This window comes from Drosophila rhopaloa, unplaced genomic scaffold, assembly GCF_018152115.1.
Source record: "Drosophila rhopaloa isolate 14029-0021.01 unplaced genomic scaffold, ASM1815211v1 contig_115, whole genome shotgun sequence".
Lineage (NCBI taxonomy): Eukaryota > Metazoa > Arthropoda > Insecta > Diptera > Drosophilidae > Drosophila > Drosophila rhopaloa.
This window is the reverse complement of record NW_025334990.1, coordinates 17168116-17191730: the sequence shown is the minus strand read 5'-3', so window position 1 is coordinate 17191730 and position 23615 is coordinate 17168116. Positions and strand designations below refer to the sequence as shown.

Sequence of the window (23615 nt, the reverse complement as noted above, 5' to 3'; positions counted from 1 at the left end):
TCCTCCTCCTCCTCCTGCCATTTCTTCTCATTTTTTCTCCATCCTTGAGGTCCTTGTAGTTGGCTCCTCAGCGTTGTTGCCTTTGTCCTGGCTAAGTAAAAGGCAGAGAGCCAACATATGAGACATACTTGTTACTATACCTCAAAGTCCCTGCCCCGCCGCCTCTCACCTTGCACCACATATGGTTTAAGGAGGAGCAGGATCCGGATGGCAAGGGGCAAGTAGCAACTTGGCTCTGCCGCACTTTAAATGCCAGCTCCGCCTCCCTCATCCTTTCTACTTTTATTTTGTTTTTTACAGCTTCTTTAATATAAAGCAAAGCGAGGAAAAAAACCAGAGTGACTTAGAGGCTTTTGGAAAACGAAGCCAGGAACACACTAACAGCGGTATAACTTCTTTAACTACTTGATGATACTAAATGAGTATCTTAATTGCCTAAAACCAAAACTACAAATTTAATTGTTAAAGACTTTACCTTTTCCATTACAGTTTATATTTACAAACATACGAGTGTTAAATATTATTTTTTAGACAATATAAAAAGTCCCGAAAAATATGCTATCACATAATTAATTTAGAAAACTTTATATAAATATGGAACGCTGAAAGACTGACAAAATTTTTCCTCCATAGAATTACTTTAAAAGATTCCATTTAAATTATAAGATACAGAGTCAGCAGACTGGAATCCATATGTTGTCTATTGCCAGAGTTTAAATGTTGATATTCTGACATTAAAAATCAATTGTGTTAATTTGAAATATTCAGAAGATGTTTTACCTCCGAAAAGTGATCGTATCTAATTTTGTATAATAATTCTCTTGTAAACAAAATGAAATAACTTTTTGTGAACTTATGTGAAAAGGACAGACAGTTATCATGGTCCAAGGTGAATATTAATACTGATCAAGTTCCGTATAATTCAAGTACAAACTGCTCTTCCAAATGGCAGTACTTCTGTCTAGGGTATAATTAAGCATAATAATAAGTAGACGAGCGGCGACCAAAGCTCCTAACAGCTCCGAACACACGCCCGCAGCCACGGGCAAAGCCAAAGACTCCGGCTTCGACTTCGACTCCGGCTCCGACTCCGGCTACGGCTTTTGCTCCATCTCCATCTGCAGCTGCGTCTCCAGGTTGCCAGCAGTTCATGCCGCGGCTCCAGAAGTCGGAGGAAAGCTGGAAAAAAGCGCCGCCAGCTGCCCTGTATTCCGCATTTCGTATTTCGTATCCCGTATTATTATTACTCGCAATCGCTCTGGCATCTTGCCTCTCTGTTCCGCCGCCCAGTGCTGTCTCGCTCGCACTCGGGTGCCGACTGTTGCTTTTTCCTGCTGCTTGTTGCTTCACTTGTTGGCTGGCATCGCGCATGCGCCCTGTGGGCGGCGGCATAATGGCATCCACACAACCATCGCACACTCCCATCCCACACACACACACACACACACACACAGCCGAAGAGAGAGTGTGTGTTACAGGTGGGTGGTGTGTGGTTGTGCTTGCAACAAATGCAAGCGGCTGGTTCCGCTTTTTTTGTGTGGCATGCAGGAGGTCAAGTGCTGCCCGCCCTCGATTCTCCACCATCAACATCAACTGGTTGCCGTTGTGGATTCCATTTTCCGGCAGAGCCAGTGGCAGTGGCAGCGACGTCAACAGCGGCAGCGGCAGCGACTGCGACAGCAGCCTCAACAGGCTGAAACGCTTTTCATCCCTTTTGGCGAACCGTCACCGCGCCCAAGTTGCCATAGATACCAAGTGGGGTGCCACCCACACCCACAGGCACTCGCCCTCCGACCGCCCATCACTCCCCCAGAAAGGTGACGTCGACGGCGGCTGAGGCAGCGGCGGACCAGCGCTACCTAGACTTGCTGCCCGATAAATTATCAAACTTCATAACAGTCACAGTCTGACTGCCAACGGTCCTGGTTCCGCTCCTCCAGTCCAACTAAACAACCTAAAAGGCCCAGTGTTTGCCCTCAAAAGTATGCCTTAGATCGAAGTCTATGAGCGGTGGCCTATTGTTATATATTAAATCTCCAACGAGTTCGAGTGCCACATTCCCAGCGATGATAAGCCGTACAACGTGGCGTATACGCAACGCCGGCTGGCAGTGCCATATGGAGCCGTTCGCTGTTCGCCGTTTGCTGTTCGCCATTCGAAGTGAAAACGAAATAGAAGCCGGTACCGCGAGATGGGGGCCACCACCATATGGCGGGGTAAGTAGATAGTACTCACGTTATTGCCACCGCTTTTATCGTATTAAATATTAAATGTGAGCCCGCTTATCGCACCTCCGAAGTCAACGGAGTCGGAGTCGTAATCGGAGTGGTGGTTAAAAGGTAGAAAGGCCAACATATGGCAGCTGAATTTATGACACAAATGTGGGGTGTGAGCCATGGTAAAACCGAAAAAGCCAAACAAATCAAGCTGCAAATTGAATTGCATTGAAACCTGGCCACAAGCAATTTTCCATGTCCTGCTCCTTTCGTTTTGCCTTGTCTGTGTGTGATTGATCACGGTGATATATCGCCGGCTGGCAGTGCTAACACCTAGACGTCAACTTTAATTAATGTCCTTCGGCTGGGAGGAGGCCAGGATTGGTCTTTGTCCCTGACATGGGTTGTGGTCGAATTTAATTTCGTTTGAATTAAAAACACCAGCAAACAGATTGGAGAGTGGGGGGATGTTGGTTTAGTGACAGATAAGCCATAAACAAGGAATTGAAACCCAACACCTGTTGATAACCCAAACGACCACCGCCGCCGACGAGCCTCGTCGTTCTCATTAATTGCGCTAAACAAACAGGAGAACGAGGGCAATGAATGCGGAGGAGGAAAATCCTGTTACTGGGTGCAGCAGTGGCACTTTGCCCTCGGCTGGCCCGCAAATTTATGACCAGCTCATATGCAGCCGGATGGCAAGGACAGCCCGGCCTGTCTGGGGCTGCAAGGACCCCGCAACTGCAGCAGATATTGACTTTTTATGCTGACTGCAGGGCAATAAAAAGAGGGAAATTATTTACCTCTCGGCTTATGCTACAGACAGCAAACACATCCAGGCATCCATAGTATGTGTGTGGGCGAGGCCAAAGGGCGTAACCAGTCAGCCAGGAGGCGAACCTAATCCCAAAATGCAGCTTAGCTTTAATGGTCTCAAATTTAAATATTTGAGTTAGCTGCGAGCGATAAAAGGCGGAAGACGTCGGCGAAGCTTGCATAATTCGTAATTGAACTGATGGTAAGTGAAAGGAATCGTTGCTACGTGCTTGGAGTGTTAGATGGTTTCCGCCTTTATAAGAGTTCTCTATAGCAAGAAAAATATAATAAAATTCCATTAAATGACAACCTCACCGTGTAATAATTTCCCCAAATTGCCACACCAATTAACCGCGCTTTCGTCTGCAATCTTTTTCCAACTTTTCCCTCTGACAGCTGGACATTTATTTCCATACAGCGACGACTTTTGGTCCTGCGAGCCGACAACGCTGCGTATGCTTAATCTGCCCTAATCCCCCGCCAGGCGAAGTAAGTAAGCCGCTCTGCGCGTAAGTATCCGGCCAAGATTATGGCTTATAAACATATACACATATATATATATCAATATCTATAAAGCCATCATCGATAGTTACTTTTTTCAACTTTCAATGACATGTGAAAACATCAAAATTGTTTTTCGAAAAGGCAAAAGTAAAGCTCTCAGCCAGCGGAACATTAAATGGCTTTAAGTGCCAATTAATGTTTGACTTACACGGGCAGGGATGTGGTGGGGTGTGATGCTTGGATGACCGGAACATGAGCACTCGGGGTAGGTCCTCCTCCTCGTCCTCATCCTCATCCTCTTTCTCGTCTTCGTCATCGTCCTGGGTAATGTCCCAGCTGCCGGACTTATGACAAAAGTATGTTCAATATCGCCTGCGGCTCTATATTGTTAGCACATACTTATCGTAACTTTGGGAGCGCACAGAAAGACTTTTAAACATCAATTATATTTACGTATCGGAGCGTATTAATGCGGACCCCTACCCATTTCTCGGCCTGCATGGCCACACCTGATAAGCCTCCTCATCGCCGGCATTCCCGCCCAGATCCATTTATGACTGGAACTAATTAAACAAAGCCGCCAGCCCAGTCCTTTTACGTGCGGATTTTGCTCCTTTTTGGCCACTTCGTTAGTGGCAAGGAGCAGCGGAAGGAGCTCAATTTGCTTACACTTGTTTCGGTCTGAGCTCGAGTTGTAGTTTCAGTTACACTGACATCTCCCGTAATTAAAAAAAGAGTCGAGCTGGAAGAACAAACTCTTGATTAAGTGGGTGCAAAGTGTCAACAAATTATTCATTTACCCTGTAGTTGCATTTGCTGCACCCAAAAAAAAAAACGAAAAAAGAAAATAAAACAAGTCGCAACAAAAAGCGAGCGAAAGATAACAATGAAAGGTTGGTGGAAAAGTGGGCGAGTCTGGTGGCAAACTGAATGGAGTTTTAATTAACAACACCCCCTGAAAGAGCCAGACAAAGCTTTAAACTTAATCCCCTTTACTGTCTGTGCTGTGATTTCAATTTGCCATTAAAAAATGCACACACAAATGTCGTCCTCGTCGAATCCTCATGGCTTTTTATGTGGCCATAACCCCCACTCTCCACAAAACTTGAGTGGCATTCCTTCTATGGGGCAATCAAAGTGGGCAACTATCGACACGGGTAAATATTTTAAGAAATGATCAAAAATTCACCCTTGACATGCGTGTACATACGCATTTTTTTGAGGCCCCAACCCGCATTTGGAATCCCAACCAAACAAAATCAAAGTTCCTTTCTTTCCTTTTTCCATACTTTGTTTACTTTTGCAACATTTTTCCTCCTCTTTTTTTTGCCCATCGGTGTTTTTGCCATTGGCGCTGTTATTGTTGGGGGCAGCAATTTTGTTTGCATAAATAAATTTGGAATGAAATCATGTGTCACATTAGCAGCGGCATCTATGCGCTGCCGTTTCCACCAGGATCTCCAATGCTCCCCACTCACGAGTATTGATGATGTTGACGCATGGCCTTCGAATGCGATTAGCATTGGGTGCGATAATGGGGTGCTATGACTATCTGGCCATCTAATGACATGTCCCTCGCCAAATTTGATTACAAATCAAAAATAATACTGCGGAAAATGCATTTCCAATGTTATTTGCAACGACAGTTGTGTTTTGCTGGACGCCAGGACATTGCTTAATTAAGTTCAGCAAATGATTTTTCAATTAACACTGGCGGCGAGGCAAAAGAAATGAAAGCGGAATGAAAATATTTATATTTGCACAACAGGGGGACTGGCAAGAATAAGGCGGCTTTGCCTCCTTGGGGCAGGAGGAGAAGGGGGCGTGGCATCGGGGAGTGGGGGGACAGGATCCTTGTGGGCGGGACGGAAACGGATGCGTCGCTGTCAATGTTGGCACAAATTGTTTGTCACGCAGTGCAAATACTTCGTGCTGTTGCTCTGGTATGCGGTATTATGCGCGATTTATTTCTCTGTCTGTGTGGCAGGACCAACAGGAGCATCAGCAACACCAGCAGCAACAGCAGCAATGGCAGCAACACAACAAGGAGCAACACGAAGACAGCAGCAACATCAGAGAACCATTGCCCCGCAGCAATTTGATATTTGTTGATTTTTCCGTTTTCCTACGTATTTGCACCTCCCCGCCCCCGCCTGCTCCCCTCTATTTTCCCCGGCACAATTAAAGCCAGAAAAATGTGTAATATTAGACTTAAATGGTGAATAATGTTATAAGCTTCGGGGGAAATCTGCCAGCTTATTAACTCAACTTTACCTGGCTTCGAAAACACCTCTTTCCCGCCGCACAACTTTTAATGCATTTTTATGAAGTTTTAGTACCCGGCTGCCTGGACTGGGACTTAATTTTATTTACATTTTGCATTTTGCGCTCTAAAGTTGCCAAAGTAGTTGATTGGCTTTGCCTGCCACCAAATTGCAAAATAATTGCCAGGTGAGGGGGGGTATTTTGGCACGACAAGAAGGTGGCAAGAACGATTGCGAAACAAGCTAATTTCATTGAAAGTGATGCTCGTTTGTGGGCTGCCTCGTGGGTGGGTGGGTGCTCCATTACAGCCCCTTTTGCAGTTGCAACAAAGGCGGAATAAAAAACACCCAACCAACCAGCCAGCAAACCAACCAGCCAGCGATGACGGCAAGTTTGTGTAATGTAATTAATTAATTACGGTGAAACAACGTAGTTACATGTACAGTTATGGCGGTGGGGAAAGTGGTGACCCACCACAGCCACAGGACAGCAATAGCGATATTCCTTCGGTTTTATTGGCCCGAGGACGAACCCTTTCCCCGCCAACATTCCACCACGCATAGTTTCGTGTTTGCCCGGTAACTTAATTACAAATTATAGTGCAATTAATTCTGCGGCTCGACATTATTAGGCGCATCAGGCGCGAAACACAAAACCCAGAAAAGGAATCCCTGGGACACCCACGGTAAGTAGATGAAAATTAAATGGAATCCGCCGCAAAGTGACCGGATCCGATTACCACCAGTGCAAAAGTGGCAGCTCGTGGTTATCCTTACTTATGCGCCAAGTGGATTAAAGTGGCGACGGCAATCTCCAATGGCCACGTGTATGCTCGTAGCTATAACCTGATATCCAATGTTATTGCTTGAGAATACACGTAGTTCAGTGAGATTTGTTCAGCAATGAAACGTACGGCCAGGGGCCATTAAAAAGTGCAGTAACTACACAGTGAAATGAACTGGAACAAGGTAATCCTTTACAGTTTCTTAATAGGGTTCATATTTATTGGCATTCTTACGGTTTTTTATATTTTTAAGCAATAAAATCTAAAAGGTATTTAGTTAGAGCAGCAACGAACTAAGCTATTCTGATTTAAAAAAAAAAAATTTTTTTGGCTTCATTTTGAAAAAAAAAATTAAATTCATTGACTAAGACACTAATTATGAACATTATGTATTTGGCAATGATTCAACAGTATTTTAATCATGAGTATAGACACATATTTCATTATTATGCCTTTTCTTTTTTATATGAAAATTATGGTTTGTTAAATTAACGAACATTTACAGTATACTTGTATAAATTAAAAATTGTGATACCGCTTTTAGTGGTTGTGTTGTTATATTTTCTACTGTATTGACAGTAGAATTAAACACTAAAATTTTTACTTTTATTGAGGATCTTGTCTTATCCGTAGCAAATGCCCCACAATTACTTATACGTTATTTTGCTTACCGTTTCTTATTGTATTTGATTTTTCGGTCAATGGCCTTTTTAGTTCCAAACTAATTCTAGCTCGACTTCCACCAAGACCCAGAAGTCAGAAACTAAAAAGTTACGACTGTGCAGAATAATTTAAATTAAACTTTACACACTTCTACATTAGATGTAGGATGAATGATCATTAAAACGGCTTGGAATATCCTAGAAATTCCTTTAATAAACAATTCTAATTTTACTGTAAGTTCGCAATAGTACTGTAATCATGATAAATTGATAAATGTTCCACAAATGTTATATTTGCTCGATTATTTGCATTGTTTTGGACAAACTAAATATCTTTCTGGGCAAAACTCAGTACTTATTGTTAATCAGTATAAGGAAATTTTTTGTCCAAGAGAAATTTTTAAATTTTGTATTTGTTTCTTATTTTACTGTTTATTTGGTTGATTTACATTTCGATGATCGTTATTTTAAATTTAGTTTTAGTTATTGAAACCACACGTGCATATACAATTTGAGAAACAGATTTGTATATCGAGGACTTAGTGATGTTTTTAAACTTCCTTAGAAGCAAATGGCTATTGTATAAACCAAACATAATGTAACATAAACATATGTTTTTAGAACTTATGAGAAAGGAAGGATGTATATATTTTTCTAAGACGAAGTATCTGATTTTTGAGTTTTGGAAGTTCTACTGTATATATTTATATATGTAAGGTATTTAAATGCAGCCACTTTATAAACGCACTTTATAGATAAACATTAAGATAGATTTGATTACAACATTTTCCAGTTAAGGACAACCATCTTCAACGTAATAAACAACTACTCTAAGCTATGAACTTATCATAATTGTATCATTACCAAGAAAATATGATTCGTTTAAGACATAGATTCCTAGAAATCAGCAGCAGTTTCCGTTCACATGCTCAACAGTAATTGGCTCCTTTGATTTCTGTCCAAATCTTTAAGCCTTTTCAACTCTCGTATGTAAAGAACTTATTTGCCAGGACATTTGATTTCGTACTCAGTCTATTGAAAGGTATTCAGAAAATTCGTGCAAAAATTCCACACACGTGCGAATGTGTTAGAGAATAGAAGTTCCCCTACCTGCGATTTGCCCAAAAAGCATCTATATAAGTACAAAGGCATTTCAAAGGTAAATTACTTGGAACTGTCAGTTGAAGTTATTGCGATTTTAATTACAATTCCCGAATATTTCACTGGCCGTAGGGGCTTGCTAAAAAAGAACTGACAGAGTAAATCAGAATCAGTTAAATATGGTTAGTTTTTGACTCAAGCCTTTGTTTGGCCAGAGCCTTAAGGAAATGTTAGCTGTGGAAATATAAATACCCAATTAAAATGTTGTGCTCGTAATCACAGCTGGAAAGTAGGCAACACTTTGTTTGACTTCTGATTAACAGCATCCTCGGGGTTTTTCGGAAGGATAAAAGGGGATGGAGTTGGAAAAAGATACCGCCGCGGGGGTTGCTCCCACTCCACTGGATTGGATGGGGATGGGGATGGGAATAGGAATGGGATTGGGATTTGACAAGCCTTTTAAAACACATCCCCTCGCGGATGAGGTTCGCAAGCATGTATATGTATGTGTGTGATTTGCATTAATGAGATGCAAATGATTTGTTTATTTTTTTTTGCTGTCAGTTGCCAGCTTCTTTGCGGGGCCGCCTTTATTGAAAAGTTCTCGACTGCTTCGGCTCCAGCCGGATGAAATGAGCAAATAATAAGAAAATATTGATAAAGATGTTAATCAAAGGAAGCTCACGTTGCTCATATAGGCAGTCGAGTACTTGCGACATAATAAATATGTATGTTCTTCCCCGACTCCCGTGACGACCATCGGCATCTCTTGATGGGATCGCCCCTCGTCCCCACATCCCCTTGAACGGAATGCTCCGGCTGTCACGGCTGTCTGGCCCGGAACGCCGCCACTCCGTCATCGTCGCCGCGATGGCGATGGCGATGGCGATGTCCCTGCTCCTGTCTGAAGTCGCTCAAGTCGGCACACACGACACAACACGACCCGGTGTTTATTATTGTAAGATACTTGGCTTGGTCACATCAGCGAAGTGGAAGAAATGCGCAGTGACAGCACAAGTTGCTACGGCCAGGAGCAGCAGCAACATCAACAGGAGCACCATCCACAGGACCTCCATTTGCTGGAGAAGGAGCAGAAAGGAGCCTCTCAGACGATTTGCATTGTTCTATTTACATATTTTTTGCGGGAAACTTTGTACCTTTAGCTATCGATGTTGATGGCACTGGATCATTTGGCAAAAATTCTGGTTTGGATTTCCCCTTTTAGATTAACAATCATTTGTCTAAAAAGCACGATAGTAAAATTGACTGATAATAATTCAGATTTCTTTTAACTTTCTTATTGTGGAAGGAAAATCGATGTACTATGGTACTTTATGGGAGTAAATTATGTCTCAGGATGTAGAAGAGCTTTGAAAATATATATTTAATTGTTTTATTTATATTTAAGGGTAAATGGATAGAAGTGTATATTATTACGATTAAATTTTTGAAAATAAGAGTACGGCCAATTAAATAATTCGGATTTAGTTCTTCATTTTAAGTATATACCAGCACGTGCACAAAAAGTAATAGGAAGATATCGTACTAATAACGAAAACCATTAAGTTTGTGAGACGAAATTTGCTGTAACAGCGATGCTCTCACTTTTTAAGATTCGTTGGGATCTTTATAAATTTACCCCTGACTTCCTCAAATTCAAATCCATATCCGAGCAATATCTATCACATGACTACCCCGAATTGGTTCCGCTCAGTTTATTTATAAAACAGAAATATGCAAATGAAGCCTCAACTTTTGATGGACCATAATTTGTTTGTGTTCCAGTCAAATTAAATTGCTGGCGAAGGCCATTAACATTTATGTAAATTACATAACCATTTCAGATTCATAAGAACGCCCCAAACAACGTAAATTCACAATTTTTACTTGATTTATGTCGTATATATTTATACACATTTAGAAATAACATTTTTAGCAATAGCAAATAGTCATAGCTACTAGTATTAGTTTAGTGTGTAAAGTTAAGAGTTATAAACCGTTCTCGAACTTAGATTTCGACCTCCATTGCTTATTGAATAGTTCGACACACTCACTCAATCTCAGACCAGATCGGATCGGAGTTACAATCAAATACCATGTACAAAGTAGGAGTATACTTAACACAAAGCGAAAACAACAAAAGTACAAAAATGAATTTCACAGTCATTGTATTGACTTAATAAGCGGCCAATATTAATTATTGTGATATTTGTCAAACATTCAACGTTATTTATTCATGAATATTCACAGTGTTTCTTTGTGATGCCATTTGGGTTTTTTAAATAATGTTCAAACAAACAAAATATATTACAATTGACAATGCTGTGGGCTTCCATAAAGTTAACGCAAAGACAGCAGTAGCGGCATTCGCTTGGTTATCGGCCGGAAGGGCTTACGGCTGTTTGTCCGTCCGGTTGGCGGGCGGTTTCCCAGGATTCCCAGGGTTCTATGGGTCTATGGTTCTAGGCGGAGCTGGGGCTGCGTGGGTTAAAGGCACCACGAAAGTTAATTAAAAATGTTCAACGCATTTTTCTCAATAAAGGGGCAAACAAAGATGGGCAAAAAAAGTTAAGTTTTAAAAAGCGACTAGCTTGTGGTGTGTTCATGCTGTGTGTGTGTGTGTATGTATCCGTTCATGTGTTGCGGCTTCTCACGTATTTGGCTAATTAAAAAGGCGTGCAACATTATTAATATATATCCTGACTTTTCCCTGCAGGTGCAAGCAGGTCAACTACGCGTTTCCGCTTCCGTTTCCGTATCGTATCTCGTTTTCAGTCCGAGCTCAAGCACGTTCTCACACACTCTTCTCCCCCACTCAGGACCACCAGCCACCCATCCACCTATCCACCTATCCACCCGTTCATCCATCCATCCATCCAACCCCTTGCAGACACATTCACACGCACACATTCGGATCGGAGCGGGGGTGGGGGTGGCGGAGTGAGTCGTGGTTGATCTCCGGACATAAGTACACCAGACAAATTATCTAAAATTTACTAGCTCTTTTATGTATAACATCTTGTTATGTGGGTAGCTTTTTTCGGGATGGTTGGGTTGGTTTTGGGGGCTCGCCACTAATGCTTCGCCTATTCTGCGGATGTTGCTGCTGCTGTTGTCACTTGGTTTGATGTATGTTGTGAAGTTTTCATTAGCTGCTGCTCCTGTGCCTTGTGGTTTGCGCCAACATTGAGTTGGCAATTTGCAGCTGACGTTGGGCTGTCGCCTTCTATAAAATCAACTGTTTGCCTGTCATCCATCATTGGCCTGGCTGCTCCTCCTCCTGCTGCTCCTACCTCTGCTGCTGCTGCTGCTGCTACTCGCTCAGAGGATTGTTTTGACGTGGCAGCTGCTGATGTTGTTGCTGCTGCTGTCGCGGGCTCGTCCGGTTTGTTTTTCTGCCCCTGATGCTGCTGGTCATTCATAATGCTGTGAGCTTGTAGTGGGCAGCTTTGCTTTTCACCTGATGCCGCTGCTGGTGCGGATGGCCCCTCCGCTTTCAGCAACTCTGGCAAATTATTTTCTAATTGCCTCGCCTTTGGCTGGGTCTGATGGACATCATGGACGTGGGTGCGAATCGGGGTCTGATGTGGATGCTGAGTGCCGTCGAGGGGGGACCCTGCTGCTGCAGCCGTAGTTTCATCCGACATATTTATAATATCCGCCGCAACGGAATTTAGATTTTCCAGCGTCTTGGACACGGCCGCCGTTTGCCCCTCATCCGGCAGCTCTTCCTGATCCACCTCCTCCTGAACGGGCTTGTCTTGAGCTTCTTCCGCTCCCGTTGCTGCTGCATCATTTATGCCCGATGTTGTCGGCTGCTTGCGTCCCTGATTTGTTTCGACATCTGAAATATGCAGGGAATTTGAAGGCAGAGTGAAAATAAAACAGGAAATGACAAGCGAAACATTTACAGTGAATATTTTCCTGCGAATTGAGAAATAATTTCATGCATATTACGATTATTGTATACCGACAGACAGACGTTAAGAAGAGCTTTGGTGCTCTGGCTATTGAATGTGCTCCGAAATTGAGGGTTTCTTGGATCCCACTTCCACTACCTCCTTCCACTGGCAATCCTCCACTGCTCTTGTTGGCATTTATTGCCACTGAATCTGTTATTTGCTTATTTGTATTGCTTGTTTGGTTGTTACCAACTCACACACGCGGGTCCGGAGGCGAAAGGGATTTCCCGTTTGTCGAGTGGAATTCAAATTTGAATTTATCTTCCAAACGATTTCACACACAGCCAAAAAGGACTTCGTGGCAACGATGTCTCTGGCATCGAAAAAAATGTAAGCTATCGATACTAGTCGAATTTTAGAATGTTCTATTCTATTCCCTTTTCATTGAAAAGCTATATTTTTATATTTTTAGGAAATGCATGTGTTTTTGGCCGCCTACATAAAATTGCAGGTAAAGGCACATCATTTGTATTCATTCCCCATTTTATTTATAATTGAGTTCTTTATATGAATGGACAGAACTAAAAAACAAACGCTGTCGGATTATACAAAAATAGTCTTTTGATGGCGATCCTTTGACACAAGTATTAAGCCCACTGAAAGGGTATGCAAATGGTTGCCGCAAAAGTTAAGAGTTTAAGCCCTCAATGTGAAAGGCAATGAAGTGTGCCGGCCCCACTCAATTAAGGCGAGGGAATGTCGCCAGGGCTTACCTGCTGCATGTGTTGCTGCTGTTGCTGTTGGCGTTGCTGCTGCTGCTGCTACCTCTGTGGTGGCGGATGTTGCTGCTGATGTTGCAACATCGCCGCTGGTAGGTTCATCAGCCGCCGGGTTGTCGCCCCGTTGGACAGCCCCGGCTGCCGCCATGGCCGCTGCCACCTGATTGCGCAAGCCAGGTATGTCGGCCACGTTTATCCTCTGCAGACGCACCTGCATCAGGCGTGCGTTGCCGCCGTGTCCCAGGAAGACGCGTCGCACCGTGGCGAATTGCTCGCGGCCCTGCAGCCACTGGCCCACGACGGGCAGTCTCCTCAGGTTGGCCAAGGCCACGCCCACGGCGGCAGTGGGTCCCGGTTGACGCTGTGGCTCCGGATGTGGGGGCTGCTGCTGCTGTTGCCCCTGGCGCTGTGCTGCCAATTGGCTGAAGAGACGCGTCACTATGAGGCGGGCACGTTGCATGGCCGCCTGCTGGCCAACAGCTCCCCCAGCTCCCGCCACACCTCCTGGTGCTCCTCCGGCAGCAGCAGCTGCTGCTCCTCCTCCTCCTCCTGCCGCTCCTGCAGCAGCTCCTCCCGCGGCTGCTGCAGCTGCTGCCGCTCCTTGGTTGCGTGTGATGATGAAGACCTGGTGCTGGGCCATGATGGCTGGCAGCTCGTAGCGGTGGAAGAAGAACACCATCGAGTGCTGCGAAAGAGGAAAGGGAGAGCGAGCCTCAGACAGATATATGGAGCAGGATGGGATAGGATGAGAGGTTATGCCACGGTCGCCGGGCACGTGAGCCGGGGTTCGGTCTGCACGTGAGGCCCTGCCCGGCTGGAAACAATGCCACAATGCCACCGGAGAACGGAGAATGGAGAACGGAGAATGGCAATTTGTCATGCACTTGACAGGCGTAAACATGGCCGGAGTTCGTTTCCATCATTGTCGCAGGGCCGTTGCATAACGCATTCATTACTCGCCATGGTTACGCCATGTGGCTACGTGCCATCGCTACTCACCTGGGTGAAGAGGTACGAGGAGAGCAGCGCCAACGTCCTGTATTGTCCACTGAAGCGGTAGTGGTACGCATAGAACGCAAAATGGTACAGGTAGAAGAATCTGCAAGCAAATGAACACAAAAGGTTAGTTTCGGGCTTCAAACAATCGACAACCTGCGGGATGCCACATTCTTTTCACTGTCGAATTCTGTTTTTTGAGTCATCCTAAAACAAACAGAACTAAGCAAAGATAGTCAAATCAGTGTATAAGCTGGGGTCTTCATTAGAGAGTTTTAATACATCTAGCGCAATTTATAATTGTTATTTAAAACTGCCTTTAGAATTATAGATTCAGTGTGCAATTACTTTTCAATTAATTTCTTGAAATCTATTTAAGAACACTTGTCAGCCTATTAAACCCATATAATCCAAGGCTTCATCAAGTTATGGTAAAATAGAGTGTGCATATTATTGCACCTCGGACTAAGTGAAACATTTACCCCACTTAAGTTGTGTCAAATGTGTCAAGCACTTAAGGAAATCGAGACGCAATCTTGGCGAACCAAAGAACAATCTGCTCCCAGCCGTTTTAAAGCTGCCAAAAATCGTTGGTAAGACTTAGAGAACCCTCATCAAATACTGGCGATCGACGGGGCTGATGGGTTGATGTTTTGTGGGCGGGGAAAGCTTGATTACCATTCGACAAAATTGTATTTAGCTGCCAGAAATAAAAAGCGAAAACATATTGGTTTCTGTTTTTCTATTTTCCGCCACCTCCTTCAAGCTTTCACCCCGCCACCATTTATTTCGGTGGGCTGAGACTAAGCTGCGGAGAAATGGGTCAGGCGTGTGGTGGCCGGAGGAGGAGCGGCCCTGGGAGCACGGGCCATGACATAAGAGTAACAAGTAACTGTAGCCGAGGCGGAAAAATATCAAAACTGCCAAGACAACAGCGGCGGCGGCTAGAAACGGAAACAACAATGGCCAAAAGGAAAATGGAGGGGCGTAAGACGGAGAAAAACACTCAAGAGGATTTAATAATATAAATAATTGCTGGCGCTGTTAGCTGAATTGTTGCTGGCCAAAGACAACAAATAGAAAATAAAAAACACAATGGATGGCCGTAACAACAACAGAGGCAACAATAATGACAACGAAGGCGACTCATTGATAAGCAATGGTCGAGCGGACAAACAGCTTGACAACCGGACAGAAGACCTTTGGCGTGGCCAGCGGAATTCAACTTTAATTTATTTTTACAGCCATGAGGGGGGATCGGGTTTTGGGGTACGAAGGCATGGCCATGATTGAGTTATGTTATTGAATTTAATTCGAGTTGATTGTGTGTCCACACAAACACACAGACGCCGGGCAACCCAGAAGTATCGACCATCAATATCAACAGCGACAAATGAAGACACACGACTCTTATTTAGCAAGCCTTTCCAGGGCATTGCGCAAGCAGAGGAGCATTGAGCATTATGGACACATCCCCGCCAAACGCTTCCCCAGCAATTTCCTCAACATCCCCGCCCTTCGACACATGCCCCGAATCCTCGAATCGCCGGGAAAAGGAAGTGCGGGCTGCAGACACGTAGACAACACTTATCGCCCGTTCGTTTCCGTTTCATTCGCTTTCCTAATGTAGCGTAGCGTTGACAAGCAGCAACGCCTTCACATTCGCCCCGCTTCCGCTCCTTTCCCTTTCCTTTGCCGGCACTCAAACCCTTTCTCCGACGCAGCTCCTCCACATCCCAATTGCATCGACTGGAGGGGTGGGGGAGGCACAGTGCGCTGAGATCCGCGAGTCCTTTATGCCATGTCACTCATATATATGCTTTATTCCTATCTGTTTTGCGGGCAGGAATTAAGCGGACAACTTCTAAAAAACGAACAAGATGATATTTTTCGAAACACAATATGAACCCTTTTTAAGATGGATTTGTCCTTTTTAAAACAGACAAACCAGACAAACATTGTCCTTTCTAGAAAGTTTGTGAATCAAAGTTTCGCAACAAAATTTCAATGCAATCGACCAAATCTACTTACAAAAGTACCAACAATTGAAAAAAGGAGCGCATTTTTGCTTACATACACTCAACATTTCTTTAATGTTTAATTTAATTTAATTTAATTGTTTATTCTAATTTTAAATATTTTTAAATATTTATGGTTGAATTAATACAATTTATAAAGCATCGGTTTTTTATTTAATTAAACAGATTATGAAGAATATAATTATTTGCTGCAAAATAAGGAATCGTTTTAGCTGCTCTTTCAAATTTCTACAATGTATTTATGTGTTATCGCAAAATAGAAGAACGCTGTATTTAGCTAATGGCACGTTATATAAAGCTTTGTAGCAGTCACTTAAAAGAAATAGTGTTAAGATACTTTACAATAGAAGCCCATTTTGAGGACAATTAGTAAGCCCAACGAAAAAGTATAATTATAGGCTTTAAGTGTACATCGTTGTTTGTGGATATACAAATATCTATACAAATTGCCTCAAAACTTATTCTTTTTGACATTTTTCCAATCACACCAAGTCTTCATTCTCTTACAACTCCTTCAGTGCAACGGCTCAATCTGTTTGGAGCCATCATCGACCAGTGTGCGACGTGGCAGGACGGATGTGCGCCAGGCAAATACAGTTGGCTTTCATATCCTTCGCAGCGAGAGCGGAAGTGGGCGTGGGAAGGGGCTGGATGGCAAATAGGACAACTGTTGCATGTGTCTGGGTGTGAGAATGGGGTTGAGACTGGCGGGGAGGAGTCTTGTTTTGAGTCGGAGCGTGGTTAAGTAAGCACCTCAGCTCAACCTGGTGGCAAGTGTGAAACGCTGCTGCTGGTCGTGTCAGTTCGGTTCGTTCCTGCAGCAACGATGATCCGATCTGCGTCATAAGTGTTTATTTGTTGCACGCAAACAGGGAAAAGGAGGAAGTGGATGGAGCCGTGGGGGGGATTCGTAATAGTTAAAGTGCTCAATGAGCTTGTAAGCTCTTCTGCTGGTATGGCTGCTTTTAATAGCATTTGCATATGGCACTGAATATCTTTCCTGCTGGGCTAAGCACCAGTATCTATTCCACCTGATGCAAAGGTGGGTTCAATGGGTTCGATTCGCAGAATGAGACTCAAACGCGATACGGTTGCTGAATGCAACTCGAAACTTAATTGAAATATCACAAAAACTGAAGTATTTGCCCGGCAAACACTCCGTGTCCCCACGGCTCCCTGTTAAATGCGTGAAAACGACCCATTTTCATGCATAAATTGGAACAGAGTTGTCGCATATGCAAACAGTAGACAAAGGCACGTTGCGCATACGCCATGTTAACAAACAAAACAAGCTGAAACTGAAACAAACAGAGCACAAGCACACACACACACAGACACAACAATGAAGCGATTTTGCCTCGTTATGAACACTCATCAACTGCACCTTTGAACAACACCCACACAACAAGGATACGCCCAGTCACCACCACTACCACCACCCATCAAATAAACCCCCCCCAACCCCATCCCCCCTGTTTGAGCCACTTCTGTTGATGGGGGTCGCCGCCCGCGCGGTTGGACAAAAGTTATGGCAGAAAAACAAACTTGACGCAATTATACTTTGCGTAACATGATCTCAATCAACACGAAAACAGCCAAAGGAGTGCAAAGCGAAAGGGAAATGCTTGCCCGCTTTTCCCGCTTTCCCACCACCACCCAGTTTTCCGGGGACTCCTCACCATGGTTGCCAATGCCGTTGACGTTGAGGCTAACCCGCCGACACCGAGGCCACCTTTTCAGACCGAGCAGCGGCAACAATGGCTGGCGAATATATATGTTATATGGTCCCTACCTATCCTATGCCCTATCCTATCCCCTATACCTATCCCCATATATTTATATATATATATATATAGTCGCTGTGTTTGTTAGCGTAACAAGCGTGTAAACAACAGGGCGAAAGCGGAGTCGAAGGCGGCTACTTGAGGCGCGCTACTGTAACAGACCCGAACCCCTTCCTTCCCAACCACTCTGGCATTTGCTCTTTGAAGCCCTGGTCCTCGTCCTCGTCCTCAGCTTCCTTGCCAGCTTCTCGACGCGACAAACAATCTGCGCAAGACTCGGGATTCGGAGGCAGGAACAGAAGGGACAGGATAAGGTGGTGGGGCCGGCAGGCAGGTGTTTCTTTTAGCTTTTCCTGTGCGTTTGCAGCTCATTTAATACGTGTCGTCTGCCCGTGCCTGGCAACCAGATTTAAGCACAAAAGAAGCATTACGCGCCGCAAGAAGCCACAGGGCAAAATAAGAAGCCGGTCCGGAGTGAAAGGGCTGAGGGATCGGGATGGGGGTAAAAAGTCGGGTGTCAGGGGCTTATTATGCTCCTTCCCTGCGAATATACGCGTGTAGTTAGGGAAAGTCGGGCGGCCTCGTTAAACGGCGATTAAGAAGAGCCGAGGCAGCCGCTCCTTTGATGACTTTAAAGTCCCTTAAAAGTCAATTAGAATGAATTGAAGGCAATTGACAGGAAGTTCAGAAGGTTAGTTGGCTGGCTAAAAGCGGCAGATGAAGCTTTGTTGCCACTTGACAGTTTTAAGCTTCCAACTGCCGTCTGCTCTGCAATTGCCATTTGCAATTCACGTTGATTGCAACTTTTAGCAAAGTTTAAGTACACAAATTAGTCTATGCAATGAAATTAATACCACTTGGCGGACGGCAGGGAGGTGGGAGTTGGTAGTTGGGAGATGGGGATTGTGCGGGGGGTTCGTAGCTAAAAAGCGAAAAGCGCCGCCAGCTTGTTTGTCTTGTATGCTAACTTCAATGCCAGCCGGCTTGGCTTGGGCCTTAGCTGACTGCCTGCCTTTCGCAGACCAAGTTAACCGCAAAAACAGGCGAGCAAATACGGAAGCTGGAGCAGAAGGATCTGGAGGGAGGACCCCACCTCAGGCCAGCAGGCAGGCAACCAGGAAGGAAGTCAGGAAGGAAGCAGCAGAACAAGCAATCCCGGCCCTGTAACCCATAACCGCAGGACCAACAACAGCGGCGCCATCAAGAACAAGAAAAAAGGTTTAATTGGCAATGCCGAAGTTTTGAATACCCTGGCAGTAATATGTACTTAGCAATATGTCAAGGTATGATAAGGTATAAACTTAACTTGAATAAAATTGATTTTAAATTAAAAGAATACAATTAAATCGTAGTATTTTCTAGAGAAAATTTTTCTAACTTCACCTACAATAATTCTTTCTTAATAGTTTTATTAGCAATAGAAGTTTATAAAACTACGACATCATACTAAAGGTATTTAATTAACAAAATGAAGCTGATTATATATATTATTTAATCGAACAAATCCTCTTAGTCAGAACTAAACAACCCTCTGCTAGGGTATAAAATACAGTTCCGGAAACCCCTTTCACCGCTTGGGGCAGTCAATAACAGCAAAATTAAACCGTAGGAAAGCACACACACACACACACACACTCCCCACCCAAAAACACCCTCCAGACACACAAAACACTCACAAGCATGCATTTATGGTTCCGGCGGAGTGTCCTGCCATATGGCATATGGATATGCCGGGACCCTGCGCTGAATTAATTTCACTTAAAGCCAGGACCGAGCAGCTGTCCAAAGATGGAAGCTCTCGGACTTGGACTTAGACGCATACCCATGCCCAATCAATATCCTCTTTGGCTACCTTAGAGCAGGCAGCATCAGATATTGTTTGCCATTCAATTGCACAGAAAAGGATTCGCCCGGAACATTGCAATTGGATATTTTTTCATTCAAAAGTTTTGCAAAAAGTTTGACAATCTGGGCGGGCAAATGATGAGTTATGCGAAACTCCAAGGGGCAGCAGACACAAAAGATATTTCGTTTGGCCAGGTGCACATCACAACCCACAGATTACTAGCTCGCAGGGGAACTATCAAAGGAATCTGGACTACCTTTTCATCATCACTGGGCATATTTGAGAGTCAAAGATGCCTTATGCGTGCCTCTCATAAATTGGTAATTTGTGCCCCAGTAGAATCGCACACTGAGCGAAAGCAGGCCGCACTCCAGCCTAAATTATCTGTTGTCTGCTCGTTTGCCAGCTGCCATTTCCTTAGGAATCCATGACAAGCTCTGGGCAAACAAGACGGGCACATTTAAAATCATTCGCGGCAATGAATCTTTAATGAATATAAATACGACAAGTGGTCCTCGACGAGGCGAGACTTGCCACCCCCTCTAGTCCCATTTTCGGAGCACTGATAGCCTTTTAATTCGGCGCAAATTACGCAAAATCAACACCGCAAGGCGGCGAGGCCAGTGATTGGGGATGGATGCATGCACATGAATTCATAATCAAGGCGTGCGGACCTTGGCCCCCGCTTAAAAGGGAATTTTCGAGTGTCTTCTTGAATTATTGATGGTCCGTTCAGCGCATCGTGCAAATTGATGTCCGGAAAAGTTGCCAAAAAAAAGGAAGAAAATAATTTCTTGCGGCGGCCGCTCTCAATTATGCAAAGTGCGCGTAATAAACCGCAAAGTAGCTCCGTTTCTGGCGAGGATGGGGCTGTCCGCCGCTTCTGACGTGCGTGGTCATTAATGTCGATCGAACGGCAATGAGCGGCTCTAAGTTTTCGCCGAGTTTTTCTTCGTATTTCCCCCTTTTGTTATGAGGCAGCGAGGAGTTTATTTAAATGTTTGCTAATGGTGCGGCTCAGTTGGCCGGGCCAGTTGGTCGGGAGCAATATGACGATGGCTATATGGAGAACTGGCGCTTGGGTTACGCTTGTTGACTTAAGTGATGAAATTCTCTGTTTGCCGGTGTCTGTGTGTGAGTGGGTAGGTGGATGGGCAGATGGGCGGGACACCCACTGCCCACGAAGGGGTGGCCACTGGTCGATTTGTTCTGGCCCCGGGGGAGGCTTGCGCAAGCCAAGTTAATTTTCAAATAACAACCGGAACGCCAGCGGTTGGACTGGGATGTACGAGTGCAAAATACCCGGACTGAGACCAAAGAGAAGGAAAATATGCGAACCGAACGAAATGAACTGTTAAGTGCTGATGACGGAGGTGGGCAGTGGGAGGGCCAAGATGCCGGGTGGAAGCTATTATCTATGGCCGGACAGCGGCAACATAGATGCTGGAAAGGATTGCAGACTTAATGTAATTGAATTTGTCATTTGCTCGGGCCACGGACGATTGCACAGCAAAAAAATAAACATGGTTCGGGATATGTTTTAAGAGAGTGGCGTCGCCAAATCGGTACGCACCTGAGCCAATGACGCTTGGTGATGCTCGTGTGGCAGCAGATGGCGTCGTATTGATCCGCAATCCAGACAATCAGTATGATGTAGAAGGCCGTGGTGGTGTCATTGAAGAACTCCGACATGATGGCTTCCATTCCTGTGTGAAAACAGATACAAGGGTTAATGGCCATGCAAATTAATCAGTCGTCAGGGTTTTGTCACACCTACGAGCGCCAGAATGACGGTAAGCAAAGGGGCAATGGGAAACCGGGCGGACACATTGTACTCCAGCATCTGAAGCAAGTCGACTGGAAAGGAAAAATTGCTCTTTAAAACCTATCAAATATTTGATAGTGTTAAGTAAATACCTATGAATACAAAGATCTGGTGATGTGAGTAGCGGAGCAGCATGGACACCGAAAATGTCTAAAAGATACAGCTATTTTAGTAAGTCCTTAGTCGCTGGGAAACCAGTTAACTTACAAATAGCAGCATCACAAAGAAGGCAGCCGGATAGCTGCTCCAGGCTGCCCACCACATGGACACAAAGCGATAATGCTCGCCGGTGATGACATTGCGCAGGTAGCCCTTGTTCTCCTCCTGCTCGGCAATCGTTCTTACCGATGCCATCAGTAAGTCATCGTAGCTACGAAATAAAAGCTATTGTTAACAAAAAACAGCTGAAGTATAAACTTAATAGTTTATTTTACCCCAGCAGACGTTTGAGCAGGTATCGCGTCAGTCCGTCCCCGAAGCACTTGTCGTTATTGGGATCCAGTTGGACAGTGAGTACAGGTATGTTTAAGCGCTTTCGCGTGGAGGAAGACAGTCGCAGGTGGCCGTACTCCAGCGAATACTCCACAATGTATTGCTCCTCTATAATAAAATATTTAATTATAAACAAACCAGTTTAAATATAGTCGTGCATGTAATAGCCCACCGTCATCTTCCTCGTTCTTAAGTTGTATAGCATTGGGATGGTCGTAAGTGTCCAGGATGTTGACGGCATCGAAGTAGTAGTACAGGGACTCGTTGCTGTAGGCGAAGGTGGGTCTAACTGGCAGACCCAGCCTGCCGAGGATGGACTCATAACGCTTCAGTCTGTCGTGATTTTCCAGGGTTTGCGGTCCGATGCCATAATAACTACAATGGTTTTTAAATGAGTCTTAAGCCTTCAGTAACAGGGTTATATGAATCCTCACTATGAATCCTTTAAAGAGCGCACGATCTGCTGGTCCCGCTTGATGCCCTGCCAAATGGCCCGCTTCTCCGCCAGGTGTGGGATGATCTCCACTCTGCACAGGAGTAAATTCGATTAGCAAATATAAAAAGGGATATGCCAAGAGGAGATCCTGCCTGATGACTCCTTCGCGTGGCCAGTTTTGAACCTGCTGCAGACAGGTGCAGGGATTCTTGATGAAGGCGTTGTGCACGTAGATGAGCGTGAAGAAGAACAGCAGGGCCTTGGCCAGCAGCAGGAACTCGATGGTCAGCTGCACCTTCCTGGAAGTGGAGAGCACACGTACAGAGATAAGAGTGGCCAGATAAGGGGCCGATGACACTCACCGTGGAACAAACTCCGCATAGGCGGCCGCCGCCCGAAAGTATATGGCGTGGAACAGTCGATCCCGCATGTTCATCATGTTGTTCTGCAAGTCAGGGCAAAGATAAGGGTGTTATGTACTGGTAGTGCATGGGTAATTACCTGGCCACCACCCCCTAATCCGCCCGGGAGCACCCGATTGCGCCCGTTTCCATTCCCGTTGATGTTATTGATTGCGTTGGCCACCGCGATCTCGGCCGCATTCTCCGGCAGCACAGCGGCCATGGCTGGAGTTGAAGGCTGTTACTTCCGCGTCTCGTCAACCGCTCTTCCGCAGTCCAAGTCCAATCCAATCTTAGAGATCTCAGAGAGTTGGCCAAATTCACTTGGCGGTGTTGTTGTTGTGGTCACAGCTTTTCTGCTCACAGTTGTTGTTGTGGTCCGCAGTAGTGGTGGCACCCCAGCGATACCACTATCGATAGCTCAGAAAAATAATGAAGTCACGGGATGGGGAAGCAGTAACGACTTAGACCTTACCACCATAATAACTGATTATTTTTAACAAAAATCGTATATGCATTTTTTTACACAATAAATCCCCGAGCCCGAAATTGAGACTTTTGTAGAAATGCAATGAATCCAAAAAATCAGGATATATCGAAAAAAGGTTATAGAAGTCTAATAAAAATATTAAGTATTTAACAATACTTCTATAAGCCGCAAATCAATAATTTTCTAAACACTAAATTTGTAATACAATACAATTCATAAGATTTTTATATAAAAGCATTTGAACTAGTCGCATTGGAACATAATCCAATGGTTA

The 23615-nt window shown here is 44.6% G+C and overlaps 1 protein-coding gene across 1 annotated transcript; it reads right to left on the bottom strand.

Annotated features, from left to right (window-relative positions):
- Positions 1 to 10231: 10231 nt before the first annotated feature.
- Positions 10232 to 23236, bottom strand: LOC108048943 (membralin). The gene is made up of 13 exons (XM_017129914.2): positions 22952 to 23236; positions 22813 to 22895; positions 22603 to 22749; positions 22449 to 22541; positions 22187 to 22389; positions 21957 to 22122; positions 21730 to 21892; positions 21615 to 21672; positions 21471 to 21554; positions 21271 to 21403; positions 14032 to 14131; positions 13027 to 13717; positions 10232 to 12195 (listed from the first exon to the last, which is right to left on the bottom strand). Exons 1-13 carry the CDS (start codon positions 23072 to 23074, stop codon positions 11438 to 11440), a joined length of 2802 nt encoding a protein of 933 aa, XP_016985403.2. The 5' UTR covers positions 23075 to 23236; the 3' UTR covers positions 10232 to 11437.
- Positions 23237 to 23615: the final 379 nt, after the last annotated feature.